At 39.6% G+C, this 19,332-nt stretch overlaps 3 protein-coding genes across 3 annotated transcripts in view; all 3 read left to right on the top strand.

Annotated features, from left to right (window-relative positions):
* Positions 1–9,309, top strand: part of LOC140278884 (uncharacterized) — a 243,468-nt gene extending 234,159 nt beyond the window's left edge. Inside the window, exons 8-11 of the mRNA XM_072373972.1 lie at positions 1,058–1,070; positions 1,591–1,691; positions 2,119–2,274; positions 5,795–9,309. Coding sequence (XP_072230073.1) covers positions 1,058–1,070; positions 1,591–1,691; positions 2,119–2,274; positions 5,795–7,281 — 1,757 coding nt within the window. The 3' untranslated portion in view covers positions 7,282–9,309. The remainder of the gene's footprint in view (positions 1–1,057; positions 1,071–1,590; positions 1,692–2,118; positions 2,275–5,794) is intronic.
* The window catches only part of LOC140278501 (uncharacterized), a 33,127-nt gene that overhangs the window by 6,984 nt on the left and 6,811 nt on the right, over positions 1–19,332 (top strand). Inside the window, exon 2 of the mRNA XM_072373523.1 lies at positions 11,744–11,892. The gene's annotated coding sequence lies outside the window, so the exon portion shown is untranslated. The remainder of the gene's footprint in view (positions 1–11,743; positions 11,893–19,332) is intronic.
* Positions 938–17,410, top strand: LOC140278519 (uncharacterized). The gene is made up of 5 exons (XM_072373552.1): positions 938–1,294; positions 1,591–1,691; positions 1,804–1,858; positions 13,618–13,841; positions 15,738–17,410. The coding sequence occupies exons 4-5, from the start codon at positions 13,727–13,729 to the stop codon at positions 17,222–17,224; spliced, it is 1,602 nt and encodes a 533-aa protein (XP_072229653.1). The 5' UTR covers positions 938–1,294; positions 1,591–1,691; positions 1,804–1,858; positions 13,618–13,726; the 3' UTR covers positions 17,225–17,410.

The raw sequence follows: 19,332 nt of genomic DNA, 5'->3' as shown, positions 1-19,332 counted from the left end.
TACACCAATGGACACATCAGTAGGCAACGTGGGGTTCAGCGTCTTGCCCAAGGACGCTTCGACATGTAGCCCGGGGAAGGCGGAGTCGAACCACCGAATTGATGGGCGACTGCTCTTTCTCCTGAGCCACAGCCGCTTTAGTCTATAGAGATTGCTGTTTTTGAGTCTCAGCTCGACATTGACTAAATGTTTCTACATTGTACCCTTCAGGATGTTAGGAAAGCCGTTAACAATGAGACATTGTAAGAGTTATGTCTTGCACTCAGATTTTCAGGCGCCTTTTCTGTCCACCAGTAGGGTTTAGACCTCTAGTACTGTCAAAATATACATATCTCTGACCAGTCTGCATCCAGTCTGGACCAAACTCCTCATAAGTGCCAAGTTTTGAATGACAAACCTAACCTTGCAAGCCAGTTTGATTCTATTGAAATTTTCCAGATCATGAGAAAACTTTGTTTGAAGTCATTCTACCATTGAAATTGTTTCCAGATGCTACTTAGTACTGTTTTAATGTAGTTCTGAAACACTTATAAAGGCTACATAGAAAAATCAGATGAATGCACTAATCTTTTCCATTACTTACCTTCGTGATATTCTAAATCAAACTGTGATTTAAAAAAAAACAAACAAACAAAAAAACATGACCTGACAGCTAAAAGCATCCCTTATTTGAATGACTTTCATAGCATGCATTAGTAATCTCAGTAATTTTTGCAGGTTTAAAAACATAAAATTTTCAGTCTGAAGTCACATTTGTAAAAGTTCGTGCAAGTTTAAGTTTTTATAGAGTGTGTTACTAATTTATGTAAATGCTCATAAACATCGGGGTCTGACTCAGTTTAGATGGAACATACATCATTATCTTCCTAAAACTGCTCTGCTGCAGCAGTCGTTGTTGGGTCTGGTGACTTCCGCTGCAGTGCGCGCTCCCGCGGCTGTCCTCAGCTGTGTGCACTTCCGTGTCGACTCCGTCAAGTGCGCATTACCAAGTACAAAAGTCCTTTCGTACTTGGGGTACTCTTATTGAGTAACGTTATGTTTGTATTATTGCTTTCAGGTCAAATACGCATGTAGGACCTATTGTTTGCTGTGCTGTGTTGCAGGGGGAGCGAAATAAAAGCGGGATTAGCTAGCATTAAGCTAACTGTTGTAGTCTTGTTCCGAGCCAAAGCTGGAAAAGACGACGGCAGAAAACAAGGATAAACGTTGGTGTGGCCTTTCCCAGCTGGAAATCACTGATGAGGGATAAATGTTTTCAGAGAGACGCCGAAGTTGTCTGTTTTCTGCTGGACAGGTAATTTAACCCACCGATGGAAATGTAACCAGCTGTTTGATAGCGTTAGTTAGAACATGGTCATGAGCAGAGTTACCGACACAGGAAACCTTTTTCTGACTGTTAGCAGGGTTGGAAATGAATATTTCTGCACCAAAAGTAGAATTTCTGTTTGATTTTGGACTAAAAAGACCAGCTGGCGTTACTGAGATCAGCTGCTGAGAGGTGTTTACTGTCCACATTCAGACTGAGTGGGAAAGAAACCCGCAGCAGACACGTAGCACTTATTTTCTTGACGTTTCTGATTGTTCCTCCAGCTGTGAGAGACGTCTCACAACATCGACTCCCATGAAGAGAAAACCTTTCCAAGTCCCAGCTGCAGCAGAGTCTACATTGATGCTTCCAGTGGAACAGACAGGTGAGGCATCACAGGGAAATAACTGCTGTGGTGTTTTTCTGTCTAACCTCGTGTTCACTGTTGTGTCTCCATGTGTGTGATGTGTGGAACATGCTGTGGTTGTTCTTTACAGAGATGAACACCTGAATGTCTCTGCAGAAGACAGAAATTCAGAGTCTTGAACAAAGGTAACATTTCAACCTCCTCTGTTTTTGATTGATTTAATTTAAGTATTTTCATTGTTTGAATATGTGAAGCTTACATGACACAAACATCGTTCTAAGACTCAAAAATAACATTTTACTCCTTTGAATGTAATTGTCTTTTGTTTTAATGAATAACTCACTAACTCGTTTGTGTCTTTAGTTTCAGACAGATGTTCTAACAGCAGAAGATACAACGTGTACACCCTGAAATCTGAACAAACCCACGGATACATCAGAGTTATAAACCAGGATTGTGAAGAGGAGAATCACAGGTGGAGCAGGGATGCCTCGAAGGAGGAGGCTTCAACCAGTTGACCCCAGAGGACCCAGTCTGGTGCCCCCCATACCTGCAGCATCCACATCAGAACTGGAGCAGACACAAGACAGCAAAGATCTCAGTAAGTGACTCACATCTGTTTTTCCAGATTAACTAAATTTGACACAGTGAGGCAGATGGGGGAGCGTTATAGTTTAGCTTTTCAGCAGATGGTGAATTTTTAGTTTCTGAGCAAACAAACACATATATAGATCATTAGTTAAAGCTGCCACAGATGTGGTTATTCACATCCTCTGCAGGGTTGGAGGGTGAGCTTTCTTCCCTAACCCTTAAAGCGAGATTTATAGTCGTCCGGAACATTGCCAGAACATCGAAGTTCTGCGTGGAGGGAACGCGTTGCTCTGCAATTCACCGCCATGCCGCTCGGGCTGTGTGGTTTCAGGTTATAGCCGAATCCTTGCTTTGTCTTCCGGTCAAAGTTAATGGCAGCAAACGATGGCAACCGAGATGGAGCAGCTGTATTTGCAGTTGGAGCTCATCGATATTGAACAACAAATGTTATATTGCAAATGTTGAAGTCCATTGTTTACTGATCCAAAACAACTTTAAAAATGGCGGTGTAGAAAGAAAAAAATAGAAGAAAGACCGGAAAAGGCAACTGCCGGAAATTACGTTCTGAGCGGACCAATCACAGCCCTTACGGCCCGCATCAAGGCGACGTGGAGTTAGAATTTTTGGGAGGTGCACGTCGGGCTACGGCGGAGGGGTCGACATCACGTTGAAGCATAAACTACGACTAAGAGTCTCTGTGTTGCATGTTTTATTGATATTTTCTTTTTCAGCAATTGAATCACACAGAAATATTTTTTACATCAATTTACAGTTTTTTTGTGTGTTTAAAAGACATCTGTCATGTATGCTGTGGGTTTTGAGATTTATCGAGCTTATTATCGGTCCACAGACGCACTGCTACATTTATATGACCAAGGGTTGAAGTTAGAGCAAACTCAGAGATTTTTATGGAAACGTGTTCTGTCTTCCACAATATTTGCTTAAAACACATTCAAATCCAGAGAAGTGTGTTTTACAGAATCTTTACATTTTAAACTATTTTCATCCACTCTTTGTTCTGTTCAGGACTTTTAGGTCTAAAAATGCCATGATGCAGTGGTGTTATGTACAAAAACCAACCACACCCCTAACATTAGAATTTTTTGAGTAGACCTGCTATGATGCATCAGCCTTGAACTAGCAACTAGCGAGCTAACCGTTAAATTCAGTTCAATCTATTTGTATAAATCATCCAATTTAAGGCAGTTATAATCAAATTAAATTAAACTCATGAGTTCTGAGCATGAACGAGATGACAGTGGAAAGAAAAAAACTCCCTTTTTACAGGAAGAAACTTATAGCAGCAGAACTATGGGATGTTTCAGGCTCACCTGAGCCATCCCTAACTATAAGCTTTATCAGAAAGGAAAGTTTCAGCCTGATCTTAAAGGTAGAGAGGGTGTCTGCTTCCTGAAGCCAAACTGGCAGCTGGTTCCACAGAGAGGGGCCTGATAACTGAAGGCTCTGCCTCCCATTCTGCTTTTAGGGGCCTGATAACTGAAGGCTCTGCCTCCCATTCTGCTTTTAGGGGCCTGATAACTGAAGGCTCTGCCTCCCATTCTGCTTTTAGGGGCCTGATAACTGAAGGCTCTGCCTCCCATTCTACTTTTAGGGGCCTGATAACTGAAGGCTCTGCCTCCCATTCTGCTTTTAGGGGCCTGATAACTGAAGGCTCTGCCTCCCATTCTGCTTTTAGGGGCCTGATAACTGAAGGCTCTGCCTCCCATTCTGCTTTTAGGGGCCTGATAACTGAAGGCTCTGCCTCCCATTCTGCTTTTAGGGGCCTGATAACTGAAGGCTCTGCCTCCCATTCTGCTTTTAGGGGCCTGATAACTGAAGGCTCTGCCTCCCATTCTACTTTTAGGGGCCTGATAACTGAAGGCTCTGCCTCCCATTCTGCTTTTAGGGGCCTGATAACTGAAGGCTCTGCCTCCCATTCTGCTTTTAGAAACTCTGGGAACCACAAGGAAACCTGCAGCCTGAGAGCAAAGTGCTCTGTTGGGGAAATATCCAACTGTGAGATCTTTAAGATGTGATGGAGCTCGGTCATTAAGAGCTTTATATGTGAGGAGAAGAATCTTAAATTCTATTCTGAATCTAACAGGGAGCCAATGAAGAGAAGCTAAAACTGGAGAAACATGATCTCTCCTGTTAGTTCTCATCAGAACTCTGGCCGCAGCATTTTGGATCAGCTGTTTGACCGTATACTCTAATACTGTTTGGATTCAGACTATAACTCTGCCTTCTTCACCTAAATGTGTCTTCCTGGATGTCACAATTTGGGTAACTTTGGCATCAACTTAAACTTCAGAAGAAAATGAGAACACTAAAAACTTGATTTATTTTGTGGGGAGTTGAGCTGAATTGCAGCATTGTGTCAGAATTAACTTCTAAATTGGAATAAATGATCATCTTTCAAATGTCTTTATCAACAACACAGCTGTTTGCAGGGCTTTTGTTCCTTTTCCTTTTTTACTCTGACATGTTTCACCTCTCGGTCGGACATTTGCCACTCAAAGGGTCTGGTCATTTAATGAAAATGTTGCCTTGATATTAGTTTTAAAGCCAAGTAATAGTCGGTACTTTAGTATTTGTGGAATACGCACAAGCAGATGATTTTGTTTACAATCGCAGAGGCAGCAGTCTGGTAAAGTAAGGTTAGTACTTTATGTCTGCAGCACGCACCAAAAACAAGTTATAGCTCATGTTAAACCACCACAACTGCACAAGAGGAGGTTACAAAGAAAAGACAGCTGTTAGATAAATGAACGATGACACATCGCCCATTTTGACAGATGTTGAGGCCTGACAACTGTGGAATTGTTGGAGTAAATGTTTTAGTTGGTTCAATCTTCATAAATCTATCACAGATCTCTATGATCGCCGCCTAATTTTCTATTAGTCCTTGTCTGAAATACTACAGAACTACAATTTTGTAAATGTTGCCATTAAAACCAAATAATGAATTTATCAGTAATACGGTCAAGTTTCTAAAAAAAGTTCTGAATTCTGGATCTTTTAGTGATCCAGGTGCTATGTGTTCCTATTTTCTGTTCGGAGCGCTGGTGCTGCTTGTTGTCAGCATGAGACTGGAGTTATTTAGTAAAAATATTCCTGTTAAATGTTATCCGCACACATGTAACTCGTTAACCTTGTTTAAACTTTACAACATGCAGTTTTTCACCCATTCACCACACAGAAAGGCCCCAGCTGAGATTCAAACACTGCTCAGCTGTGTTGCCTTCAAACTAACCAGGACTAAAGACACTTAATCTTTCTCATACATATAGTATTTGGGATCTCTCTCCTAACAATGTAGCACAGGAGTAAATTATGCTGTTGCTCCACTGCAGTACTTCACAGAACTTGAGTCAGGACTGGTACATAAAGCACATATGGAATTACTAATTTCGATAAACTCACTGGTATTGGTATTGATTATTGTTTACTTTTTGTTTTTCGATATATATCTAATTTACTAAGGATCAGGGTAAATACAAATTAACTCTAAATGCACGTTTGCATTTCAGTTTTACCTGCAGATGTTCAGCAGCTGTTGGTGATTAAAGAAGAGATTTCCTGGAGCTCCAGTGTGAACCAGCAGGACCGAGAACCCCTCCGCATAAAGGAGGAAGAGGAGGAACTCTGGACCAGTCAGGAGGAAGAGCAGCTTGATGGACAGGTAGAGACTGATACCAACAGGTTTCCATTCACTGCTCTGACGGTTAAAAGTGAAGATGATGAAGAGAAACCTCAGTCCTCACAGCTTCTTCAGGTTAAAACTGAAGAACACATAGAGACAGAACCTCTAACCAGCAGCTCAGCTGAACACATGAAAACAGAAACCGATGGAGAGGACTGTGGAGGACCAGAACCAACCAGCAATCCAGACCCAACCAGTCATTTACAATCAAATACTGATGAACATACATTCTTTGAGGCTGAAGTGATTATTGGTGAAGATAATGACTATTGGCAGGACCCTTTGTCAGATTCAGAAACTGAAGACAGTGACCCTGATTGGAGGGAGACCAGAGCCCAAGAGTCGGGTGTAAATGATGATGATGATGATGATTTAGATACAACTACCAAAAAGTCCTTCAGCTGCTCTGACTGTGGTAAACAATTTGTCTATGAGCAATCTCTTACATCACACATGAGAATCCATGCGGAAGGGCAACCATTTACTTGTAATGACTGTGGAAAAACATTTATTCATCAGTCACCTTTTAAGAAGCATTTAAGAGTCCACACAGGAGAGAAACCATTTCACTGTGATGTTTGTGGTAAAAGTTTTAGCCAGCGAGGAACTCTTTCAAATCACATGAGAGTCCACACTGGTGAGAAACCTTATACATGTAACGATTGTGGAAAAAGATTTAACAAAAAGGCACATCTGAAGATACATATGAGAGTCCACACAGGCGAAAAACCATTTGGCTGTGATGTTTGTGGAAAAAAATTTAGTCGAAATGAACACCTAAAGACACATATGAGAGTCCACACAGGTGAGAAACCATTTAGCTGTCATGTTTGTGGTAAAAGATTAAGCCGAAACACACTTCTAAAGACTCACATGAGAGTCCACACGGGTGAGAAACTATTTCACTGTGATGTCTGTGGTAAAAGATTTAGTGTGCGGAGAACTCTTTTAAGTCACATGAGAGTCCACACTGGTGAAAAACCTTATGCTTGCAAAGACTGCGGAAAAAGATTTAACCAAAGTGCAAACCTTAAGTCACACATGAGAGTCCACACGGGAGAGAAACCATTTAGCTGTGACTTTTGTGGTAAAAGATTTAACCAAATCTCCAATCTGAAGGCGCACATTAGAGTCCACACCAGGGAGAAACCTTATGCCTGCGACGATTGCGGAAAAAAATTTAACACAAAGACGCATCTTAAGACGCACTTGAGAGTCCACAAAGAGAAAAACCATTTGGCTGTGATGATTGTGAAAGATTATTTCGCAAAAAACACAGATCTTAAGAAACATTTGCAACCCCAAATAAGATGAGGTTGGGGAAAATTGGAAGGTTTTGAGTTGAAGATGGTGATACTTTTTTTTTGTGTGTGATCTTCTCTTTTTGGGGCAGCAAATATCACTTATTTTTCTATTAGAGTATACGGTCAATTATTCTATTGATTGGTTCATTTGAACTTTTCTTTTTGCTTCATTTAAGAGCAATGACAACGATTCAAAATATTAAGTAGAAATTAGGGAAAATATTGATTTCCCTTTCAAGAAATGCAACAGGTTTGATAGCTGTTTGATAGCAGATTTGAATGCTATCTTGCACCTCTATTTTGAGATAGAATGGCAGTAAACAGCATATTATTAATAATAATAATCTTGAGATTTTGCATATTCTGTATGCGTGGGTCCTCTCCGAGTACTCCAGCTTCCTCCCACCATCCAAAAAACATGCATGTTAGGTTAATTGGTGTCTCTAAATTGTCCTTAGGAGTGAGTGTGAGTGTGAACCTGTGCATAGTCGTTTGTTTTGTTTGTCTCTGTGTGGTCCTGTGATGGACTAGTGACCTGTCCAGGTGTACGCTGCCTCTCGCCCAATGACAGCTGGGATAGGCTCCAGCCCCCCCGCGACCTTACAGTTGGATTAAGCGGGTATAGAAAATGGATGCATGGATAATAATCTTGATAATTTTACTACACAATGCTAACTGTTTAATGTAAAGCAGTTTCAGCCTGTAATGTATGTCATCTCTCTCCTATCTCTGCTCTCATATAATATACTTTGATACAGTGGAATTCCCATTAGTCTTTTTTTCTTTTACATTTAATCTGTTACTTATATCAGACATCTTAATAAGTCAGAAATACCAACTGTAATAATCCCACTTAAGACTAGGCCTTAAACAGTTGTCACTGATTTGTCTGCATTTTGACTTCAGTTGTGCTCTTCGGCAGAACTTTGACAGAATTTAGTTTGTCCAACAGTTGAAACTTCAGTTGCTTTGATTAAAAAGTAGTTGGCAAAAATAATGAGGAAGCTTGTTGCTGAGAGAATACTGATGAAAAGGCTTGCTGGGACTGTGCTCTGGTGTAATACTCACACTGATGGCTGGAAACGGCATCAGATCTCAGAGTATAAACATCGCCGTTTAATTTTGTATCTCATTTGATATCTCTAGATATTCATTTAAAAGCACACTTCAACCAGCAGTCATTCTTATTTAAGTTAATTTACTAATGTTACCTTGTGTTTTTCTGCTCTGTGGACTTTCAATTCAGGGCTGGTAATGAAGTAATAAGAAAAAGAAAAGTTAGTTAAAAAATGATTGGTTCATGAAAGGGTTAAACTTTGAGAAGAAAAGATGAATCTCCAGTTTGTTCAAGAAATGATTGAGCTGTTTAAAAACAATGGACCTCAAGGAAAGATTGGAAGAGATTTGCATACTTCTTAAGATCATCTACGGGACTTAGTATCGTCGAAAGATTCAAAGAATCTGGAGACATCTCTGCTTCAGGCAGCATTAAAAACACACCTGATTCTGTCCTGGAAATCACTGCATGGCCTCAGGAACACTTCCAGGAATCGCTGTCTTTGAACACAGCTCATCGTAACATCCACAGAAGCAGGTTAAAGCTCCATCATGAACATGATCCAGAAACGCTGCAGTCTTCTCTGGACCAAAGCTTGTTTAATATGGAGGCAAAGTGGGAAACTGGTCTGTGGTCAGATGGAAATCATAGACGCTGCGTCCTTAGAATAAAGAGGAGAGGGACCATCCAGCTAGTTATCAGCTGTCAGTTCAGAGCCTGCATAGAATCCTATATCAGATGGGAATGGGACGGTCCAGCAGCTGGTCTCCTCAGGTCCAGATGTTTGCAGATGTTGTTAAAGAAGAGGGGATGCTACACAGTGGGAAACATGGACCTGTCCCAACTTTTATGAGACTTGTTGCTGCCATCAAATTCAAGCAGAGCCAGTATTTTTTCATTATATAGTAAAATATTTCACTTTCAACATTCAATATGAATTTATGTTCTGTTGTAAATAAAATCTTGGTTTGAGATTTGAAATTCATCACATTCTGTTTTTATTTATATTTTACACAGCGTCTCGACTTTTGTGGCATTGAAGAATCTGTGTCATTGACTTTTTGTTGATATATTCTAAATAATATTCAACTGTACTGATAAACGGAGCCTGTGCAGCACAGAGGCCCTGATTTAGAGTATCCTGTTTTATAATCCACCTGAACAAAGCAATACTTCTAATCACTTTGCTTAACTGGCCTGATTAGATCCATCCTAACGTGCTCAAACTGAGCAGGATCCCTGCTCCAGCTGCAGTTGTTGCAACTTAGCTAAGCTATAGTTTGGGTTTTTCTTTCATCAGGCAGATGCAGAAATGACCGGTATGTATTGTTTTAACTTTACCAAGGAAACCTAAACAGGTGAAATGTTAATATCTGCCTCTGCTCACAGCTCTAGATGATGTGCGTCCAGGTCCCAGCACAATACTGCATAAAAAGAGGAAGAAAATCTGTTTTTCTGATGCATTTCTTAAATAAGTCTTACAGAAATATTAACTTTTAAAAGGCATGGAGAATATAAAGAAAAACACAACTATCTTAATGACTGAAATAAAGAAAATCGATCAAATTTGAAGTAAAAGACGTCAGAAGCGTTCTTTATGCCTTTCTTTTTATTAGCAGTTTTCTTTCAATCATTTTCTTTGAATCACTAATAAAACATTTTATTACAGGCATCAAAACAGCCAAAAGATTTCCTCAATGAAAATCCAGGGTTAGGGTTACTTCTTTTTTTATTTTTTCCCTTGTCCTGTTCAGCATTATGGCAGCAGAATTGTAGTCTGAATACCTTTGATGCCAAACAGATTTGCTTTGCCAAGGGAAGTTTTATAAATGTAAAGCTCCCCTTGATGCCCATTTATTTATTTCTGTTTACAATATATAACATGTAATAGAACTGAACCGGACCGGGGGACAAGGAAAGAAGAAGAGGAAACAGAACAAAAATAGAAACAAAAACCAGACAAAAGATTTTTTTTTTCCCCTGTAAAAAACAAAACAGACAAAAGATTTCCTCAATAAAAATCCAGACACAACTTCTAACATCCTACCTTGCAATAAAAAGGGAAAAACACATCATATAGACGACTCCTGTGTGATGTTTTTTTTTCACAGAAAAATGTGAATCACTCTGGTACAAACTGCCAACACAGAGAGCATCTGAGCAGCTACCGTCAGCGATTTTATATTAAAAATAAATAAAAAGTAGAAACTGGAGCATCCATTCAGTGATGCTTCATCCTCTGTGTGTCACTACTTTCGAGTTCAGTCAAGGGATTACTGGGCAGTTCAAACTTAATTTTCTTGGCTCTATCGTGTGAACTTGGCACTAAGATGTTCAGTTTTGCAGCTGGAAATATGGCGGAAGAGACCTGGTATCATGGAGTGGAAGCACGGAAAGTCACCCAGGTTTCCTTGCAGCATCTTTGTCCCACTGGTGCAGCTTGGCTTTAATTAGTCAGCTTCCCCCAAAACCTTCCCAACTCTTTTCATCTTATCAGTCATCAGTCAACTTCATGTTATTTCCAAGCTAAAAAGAAGCCGTAATGTAACCGGACCTTTTACTTTAAGCAACTCAAGGATGTTACAGAGAACTTTAATAACTTGTCTTAATTGCTGTTGTAATAACATATAACTTACACATGGGATCATAACTGCACATTTAAAGTTTTAACTTCTCATGTCAAACAGCTGCTGGTCGGCACTCATGAGGAAAGATTTAATTTAAGGGATGATCAAGCTGACCACTTCTCTATGGACGCTCCCAGATAAATTATATTTTTAGATTTAGACGTGTTGGTACAATTATTGCTCATTTCAGTTTGTTGATAGAAATCCTGATGGGTCCAATTCACAGCTGAACAACTTGATTTAGTTATATTAGCACATCACCAATGTGTTGCAAAAGCAGTCTTATAAGGAACAATAATAGCGCTAAGAGAAATAATCTATACGACTACGGCAAAAGAGTTTATAAGGTCATGACATTTAGAAAAAATAAAGAATTTATAATTGCTAGTTGCTACGTGATGTGGGCACAGAACAGGGATTAATTATTCACTAAAACACCAGACATTATAACAAGGGAGGTGTTTTACTTTCTTTGTTTCCAAACTGCTCCTGTTGTTTCTTCATGTGTCTCAGGAGAAGTTTTTAACTCAGAAATGACTGCGTGATATTAGATGACATACGGAGGTGGGAACTTTATCTGCTGACCGCGGTCCAGGGCGGAACCAAATAAACATGGGACTGGTTAGCATTAAGCCAACTGTTGTGGTGTTGTTCCGAGCTTCCAGCAGAGTTTTCACCGTCTCTACAGATCAGTTTCCGCTTTTATTTAAACATTTAGTGTTGTGAGAAGTTTTAAAGCCAAACTGTGACAGAAGGAGGATCATAGTAGCTGAAGAAGAAGAAGAAAGGGAGCGTGAAGAAGCGGAGCCAAAGCTGGAAAAGACGACGTAAAGAAAACAAGGAGAAACATTGGTGTGGCCTTTCCCAGCTGGAAATAACTGATAAGGGATAAATATTTTCAGAGAGACGTCGAAGTTGTCTGTTTTCTGCTGGACAGGTAATTTAACCCACCAGTGGAAATGTAACCAGCTGTTTGACAGCGTTAGTTAGAACATGGTCACGAGCAGAGTTACCGACACAGGAAACCCTTTTCTGACTGTTAGCAGGGTTAGAAGTTAATATTTCTGCTATAAAAGTAGAATTTCTGTTTGTTTTTGGACTAAAAACACCGACGTTAGAGATATATTGGTGAGATTTTTTTAGTGATATTTTTGTGTGACACTGCTGGGTGTAGGTGGCCGCATAGATGCCTGATCAGAACCTCGCGAAAGTGTATAAACTGTCTGAAAACTCCTCCTATGGTAGCTATAATAATTTGTCACATACATGGTCATTAATCTAATGTGACATTGATTACAAAATGGTTCGGTTTAGCAGTATAGCAAAGACTAAAAATCTGTAAAGCAGCACTGAGTCAGATTTCTGCTCTTATTTGAACCGTGACGAACAGAAACCGCCACGACTGCTTTGTTGAAGTGTTTCCTGCAGTTTAACAGCAGTCTCCTTATTTCACTCATTACATTTCAAGGTAAACTGTGAGCGTTTACCTATAGACAAAGTGTTGTTTCTTCTAACCATCTGCTCTCTGATAACAAACTGCTGACCTTTAGGAACCACACTGAAATGCAGATGCTGCTGAGAAAGTTGTAGCTTTGCTGATTTAGATCCAGCTGATTTAGATCCAGTCTAACTGTGAGGTTTATCTGTATTCACACTCCTCATCATGATGGCAGTTGCTGATTGATCATTTTACCAAACAGCTCGCTCCCCTGCCAATTTGAGAACTGTGATGACACATTAATGGTTGTGCTTAAAGGACTCAAACACATAAAAATCCATTACTGTATTCTCTACTGACACAAAATATCCCCGCCAAACTGTTTACATTTGCTCTAAGAAGCAGATTGATGAATCGGGTTCAAACCAACACCTTTTCATACCTTCTGAGCTACACAGAAAACACCTCGTGTTGTGTATCTATAATAAATCCTGATCACTGGTGGCAGTCACACCAGAGTTATGTCTGTTATTGATTGTGTGTTATTTCCTCGTTAGTTGGTGTGAAAATATGACGTGAAATGCTTTGTACCCTAACAACTTATTTCACATTAATCTTACTTCTTTAAGATAAACTCAGACCGCTTTTTTTCTTTTTAGGGTCTGGTTTGTGTCATTTTGATGCATAAAATTCATGTAATGAAAGAGAAAAAAATGTGCTTTCCTTCAGTTTCTACTCAACAATGTGCAGGAATAAAAGTGAATCCTTTCTAACTTTTGAAACCAAATATATGTATTGGACTGTGTTCAGTAACATTACCTGTGAAAAAGCTGAGTTGTGAAGGCAGATGGCTGCTTGCAGTGCCTGAGGCTCACCGGACAGGTTAGAAAATGAAGCTTGTTGTTGAGCTCTTCTTGATTTATTGTGTTTATCCAGGCGAGCCAACCCTCCCAGCACTTTAAGATGGAAAAGAATGTATAACAGAGATATGTCTCTGCAGAAGACAGAAATTCAGAGTTTTGAACGAAGGTAACATTTCAGCTGTCAGAACCTTGTTGAACACCTGAGGACAAAAATGAACATTTTACACTTAAAAGATCCACATTCACAGAACAGAAACTAACAAACATTTACAACTAATGTCTTAAATAACAAGGGATTATTTATTATCAGTTATTTTAATGAATAAGTGATTCTGAATAGTTCATATTTGTGTTTTTACAGTTTCAGACAGCTGAAGATGCAGCGTAAACGCCCTGAAATCTGAAAATACCTTCTGATACATCAGTTATAAACCAGGATTGTGAAGAGGAGAATCACAGGTGCAGCAGGGATGCCTCGAAGGTGGAGCCTCCAACCAGATGACCCCAGAGGACCCGGTTTGGGGCCCCCCATACCTGCAGCATCCACATCAGAACTGGAGCAGACACAAGACAGCAAAGATCTCAGTAAGTGACTCACCTATTTGTCGAGTTCAGAGGTCGGCAATCTCACACTCAAAGAGCCATTCGGACCCGTTTCCCACAGAAAATAAAGCCCCAGGAACCACAAAGCCTTCTCATCTAAAATGAAGATAACGCTGGATTTATACCATGTATAAAACAAACTATGGTGTTGTGTTTATGAAATAAATTAACTGCTACAGAGAAAACATTTTTTAATTCCTGCTTGCAACAAAAACATTTTAAACTCTGGGTTGAATTTAGAAGGTTATGTTCAAATGAAAAACTCCATATGTTTTTAAGAGTTCCTCGTAGTTGAAAAAGCGATGTCCGAGTCTGGGACCTGCGGGATGCAGTCAGGAGGGTGAGAGGACGAGCAGGACAGCGATGGCTGCCTGTAGGTGCACAATATGTTTGGTTTGTGCAGGAGCGTAAAGCACAAAGTTGCATAAAGTTGTGAAGAACTTTATCCCCGACTCTGATCTTCATTTCCCTCTGATGGATGTTCTGAAGCACCATCTTCCAGTTAACCGAGGCCGCTGTCATATACGCCTTTTCAAGAGTTTCACCATGTAAACTCGTATCCTGAACCCAACAAGAAGTGTTCCATGTTGAACATGGTCTAATTTTTATATTTATTTATAATTTGACATTTTCGTCTTTCATTTGAATAAAATCTCAAAGTTTTGCTCAGAACAAATAATATTTCATGAAAATAAGTGAATGAGAGGCTGTTAAAGTGGAAAGCTTTTAGCTTTTCTTAAACTCCACGGCCCGCTGATCCATTTGGATGATTCACAGTGAAGCTGTTAGAACTACAACATAAATGATCCGATCGGCCCTGATTTATGATTCATGAACAGTTTCTCCGCCTGAACACGACTGCACGCTCAAACCCAGCGGTCCAATCACCTTCAGCCGAACCCAACTTAAACCCTGTCTAGTAAACCGTTAAGAAACTTCTCTAAGTTAAAACTGAGTTTTTGACAACATTAAGGTCCTGGCAGCATTACGAACACTGATTACACATAAAATCTCATCTTACACAATCATGTTTAATGTGAAGTGCAGCCCAGCCTGAACATAGCTGGAGACAAACATTATTTAACAGATTTCTCACAGAATAAGACAAAAATAATCAAATTCACTTAAGGTCTTTACAAATAAAGTGAAACATATTTTAATCCTTCTCTAAAGATTAAGTTGGAGCTTGAACGGCTCATTTGAATCTAGTTTAACATACAAGTGCAAAGTGATTTGATCCCGACCACATCATCAGGGTGTTAGTCTGGTTTTAACAAGCTGACTAACAGGTTCAGGTTGTTTTATATAGTTCCTGTTTTTGGCCAGCACAGAAGATGATTTGCTCTCTGAGACCTGACACTGAATCTGTTTGGTTTGTTTGAACCAAAGAGGAACAGAAGTCATAAAAACGTTGGTCAGAGTGTAACTGATACCGAGCTTTCACATCTAATCTAATATTAACCCACAACAGATCAATTCTAACAAGCCTGTCCTCTCCTCCTGCAGTTCACACAGCTCACTGCAGCTGAACACTGAGCTGAGCGTAAAAGCCTTGACCCCAGACAATTACTGTTTTCATATATTTAATATCTGGGATGTCTTCTCCTGACGGACAGGGAACAGGAGTAAACTGTTGTTCCACTGCAGCTCATCATAGAACTTCAATCAGTTCTGCTGGAACTTGAATCTCATGTCGGCGTCTCACTGGTACCAAAGTAAATAGTTTCATTTAAGTTTTGTTTTGTAGAAACGTGTCACCAGCGTGGTTTATAATGTTTATAGTGTTTAAACTAACACTAAAACTACTTATGATCAGGGTAAATAAGATAAACTCACATTTGTCCTTAATGTATATTTCTGTTTGTGTGTTTCCTGCAGATGTTCAGCAGCTGTTGGTGATTAAAGAAGAGGTTCCCTGGAGCTCCAGTCTGGACCAGCAGAACCCAGAACCCGTCCACATAAAGGAGGAAGGGGAGGAGCTCTGGAGCCGTCAGGAGGGAGAGCAGCTTGATGGACAGGAAGAAACTGACATCAGCAGGTTCTCAGTCACTGCTGTCACTGTAAAGAGGGAAGATGATGAAGAACAACCTCAGTCCTCACAGCTTCATCAAATTAAAACTGAAGACAACAGAGAGACAGAACCTCCAACCAGCAGCTCAGCGGAACTGATGAAAACAGAAGCTGACTGGGGAAAGGAAGCATATCCAAACAGTCGTTTACAACCAGATACTGATGAACAGGATTTTTGTGAAACTGAAGTCAGTATTGGTGATGATGATAGTGATTGGTCAGATTCTGAATCTGAAGCCAGTGAAAAAGAGCAGAAACGGACAATGGTACCCGAGTTGGGTCTAAATCATGATGGAGGTTGTTCTACTGCCAAAAAGTCCTTCAGCTGCTCTGAGTGTAGTAAACAGTTTCTCTCCAAACAGTCTCTGAAGTCACACATGAGAGTCCACATTGGAGGAGGACCAGAAACAGCCCAGAACCCAGATCAAAATGGTCATTTACAACCAAATACTGATTCAGACTCTTCTGATACTGAAGTCAGTGATGATGACAATGACCTTTGGCAGGACCCTTTGTCAGATTCTGGACCTGAATATGAAGACGGTCCTGATCCTGATCGGAGGGAGACCAGAACGGCTGAATGCAGAGAAAATTATGATGATTTGATTTATAACTCTGCCGACAAGTCCTTCAGCTGCTCTGAGTGCGGTAAACAGTTTGTACACGAACAGTCTCTTACGTCACACATGAGCGTCCACACGAGAGAGCAACCATTTGCCTGCGTTGACTGTGGAAAAAGATTCAGCAAGAAGGCGTATCTTCGGTCCCACAAAAAAGTCCACACAGGGGAAAAACCATTTGGCTGCGATGTTTGTGGTAAAAGGTTTAGTAGAAATGAACATCTTAAGACACACATGAGAGTTCACACAGGAGAGAAACCATTTGGTTGTGAAGACTGCGGTAAAAGATTTAGCCGAAACACTCTTCTTAAGACTCACATGAGAGTTCACACAGGTGAGAAACCATTCAGCTGTGATTTCTGTGGTAAAAGATTCAACCAAATCTCAAATCTTAAGACACACATCAGAGTGCATACAATGGAGAAGCCTTACACCTGTGATGATTGTGGAAAGAAATTCAAAACAAAGACGCATCTTAAGTCTCACATGAGAGTGCACACAATGGAGAAACCTTACGACTGCGACGACTGCGGCCGGAAATTCAAAACAAAGACGCATCTGAAGACGCACATGAAAGTCCACGAGGAGAAAAAAAATTTGTCTGTGATGATTGTTAAAGATTATTTTGCCAAAACACCAATCTTAAAATTGCACTTTGTCGAAAATGATGTTTAAACATCAGAACTGAATCAACAGAAATGTTTACCTCTGAAGGCATTTGAAAAAGTCGAACTGGGAAACTTTACAGGCAGACGATAACATTTTGTGCTACTAATGTGAAACGTGTCACTAAAGTATCTGTTCTGCCTGTTTTCTACTTCTTCTTCTTCTGTGGTCTCCAGACAGTTACAAGTAAGAGAAGCTCCCGTGGTGATACAAAATGACTAAATCCACCTTTATGAGACGTTTACAATCCCGAATAAAAAGCTGGTTCTGAAAGTAGAAAGAATTCAGTAATACTTACATTTATGAACTCAAGATATTTCATGGGGTGTTTTCTTCATTGTTGGGCACCAGGAGTCGCCTATTTTGCTTTATTTACAGTGATAATAACTGTAAAGAGAGAGAAAAAGAGAAAAAAGGCAGATTTCTTAAAATTAGTTGTTCATATGAAAAGGCTGATATTGCATAATTGCACCAAGAGCGCAACCCAGACGGCAGCTTAGAGCAACATATGCTGCCTTCAGGACCACATCTTTTCAATAAGACGATGGGAAACCACATTCTGCACATTTTAAGGTCTTTTTTTTGTTTGTTTGTTTTAAGTTATTCCTGAGAATGCAAATGTTGTGTGAATGAGCTATTATCTTTAAGCGATCAGTGTTTCAAATGTATAACTTGGAATGCTTTAAAGAAAAAGGTTGAAAACCAGCTTTCTGCCACATGGTATGGGGCTGTAATCCCTGGGTGAAGGTGTTTTAAAAGGGATTTAAAAGTGGATTTTTTCTGTCCAATCTGATGAGATCAAGTAAGTTTATGACAGAGGAATAGTGGAAAATATGAGAAAATCTTGATTTATGGACTTTCTATTTCTTATAAAAATGTGTTCAAAGATGGCTTCATTATAATTTACGGTCCAGTGCAAATTATTTTAAAAAAATCATTTAAATTAATGTATAATTAATTTGTGACCAGTTTAGTTAATTTACTAAACTGTATGGTAACTAAAATTGGTCCTTTATATATCAACAAGGGTGCTTCAGTGACCAAAGGCCCTGTTGTATCTTTACTAACCTGCATGTTTTTGTTTTGTACATGATTTTATGTTATGAATGACTTTTTTTTTGCTTATCTTCCTTACAGAGACTAGAATATATACTTTGGTTCATAAAAACTGTTGGTGTCTTCTTCATTGAATATCAGCTACTGGTTACAAGTAAAAGACGTTTATTGGATGATCTTTGAAACGTATGAATTAATATGGGATGGAATAAATTTACTTAATTCAAAACAACCCACCTGTTGACATTTGCATCGACAAGTCTCAAAAATGACCATCGAGAAAGAAGGAGATGTTGCACAATGATTCAGGGAACAGAGATGAAGTGGATTTTAGTTTCTATAAATGCATTAGAGCACCTAGATTCTGGGCTATACTTCAAATGCTATCGAATAGCCAACAGAACAACCTCACTTTCTTTATCTCCAAATGTTTATATCAAGGTGTGTTTCTTCTGCAGTGGTGAACAAATTAAGATTTAGCAGTTACGGAAATTCCTAGAATAAGAAAATTTTACATATCTTTTAGCAAGCAATGGAAGCACGCGACCAAGCTTGAAGAGGCCCATTCAACAACAGAGATCTGCCTATGGTGCAGCAGAACTATCATTACTGGTGATGACAGAAATAAAGGACCAAATTAAAGGATATTAACATTAGAAAGGCAAAAAAGTCTGATGTTAGGTCCACAGCTAAGTGGACTGAGGAAGGAGAGATAAATTCTTTGTACTTCTGTAGATTAGGAAAACTACCAGGAATAAAATTAAAACAAAAACATAAATCACAGTGGGGAAAAAAATTAAACTTTTCATAGCAACTTGTACTCATCTAACTTCTGACTGAAGAAGCAGAGCACTTCTTTAACCAGATCAAAAACTTTTATTTATCAAATTAAAGCGAATTTTATAAATAAGTATGAGGTCCACTCATTGCCTGGCTGCTCTCTTGGCCTTTTGTGAAGTATTACCGATCCATGACTGCCACCTTGTGGCGGCATATGGTAACTTCTATCCATCTATCCATTTCTATACCCCCTTAATCCAACTCCGGGAGGCGGGGGGAGG

Source organism: Leuresthes tenuis, unplaced genomic scaffold (genome assembly GCF_036924035.1).
Source record: "Leuresthes tenuis unplaced genomic scaffold, fLeuTen1.0.hap1 SCAF_20, whole genome shotgun sequence".
In the NCBI taxonomy this organism is placed as follows: Eukaryota; Metazoa; Chordata; class Actinopteri; order Atheriniformes; family Atherinopsidae; genus Leuresthes; species Leuresthes tenuis.
The sequence above is the reverse complement of the archived record's forward strand: the minus strand, read 5'-3'. Positions and strand labels throughout refer to the sequence as shown.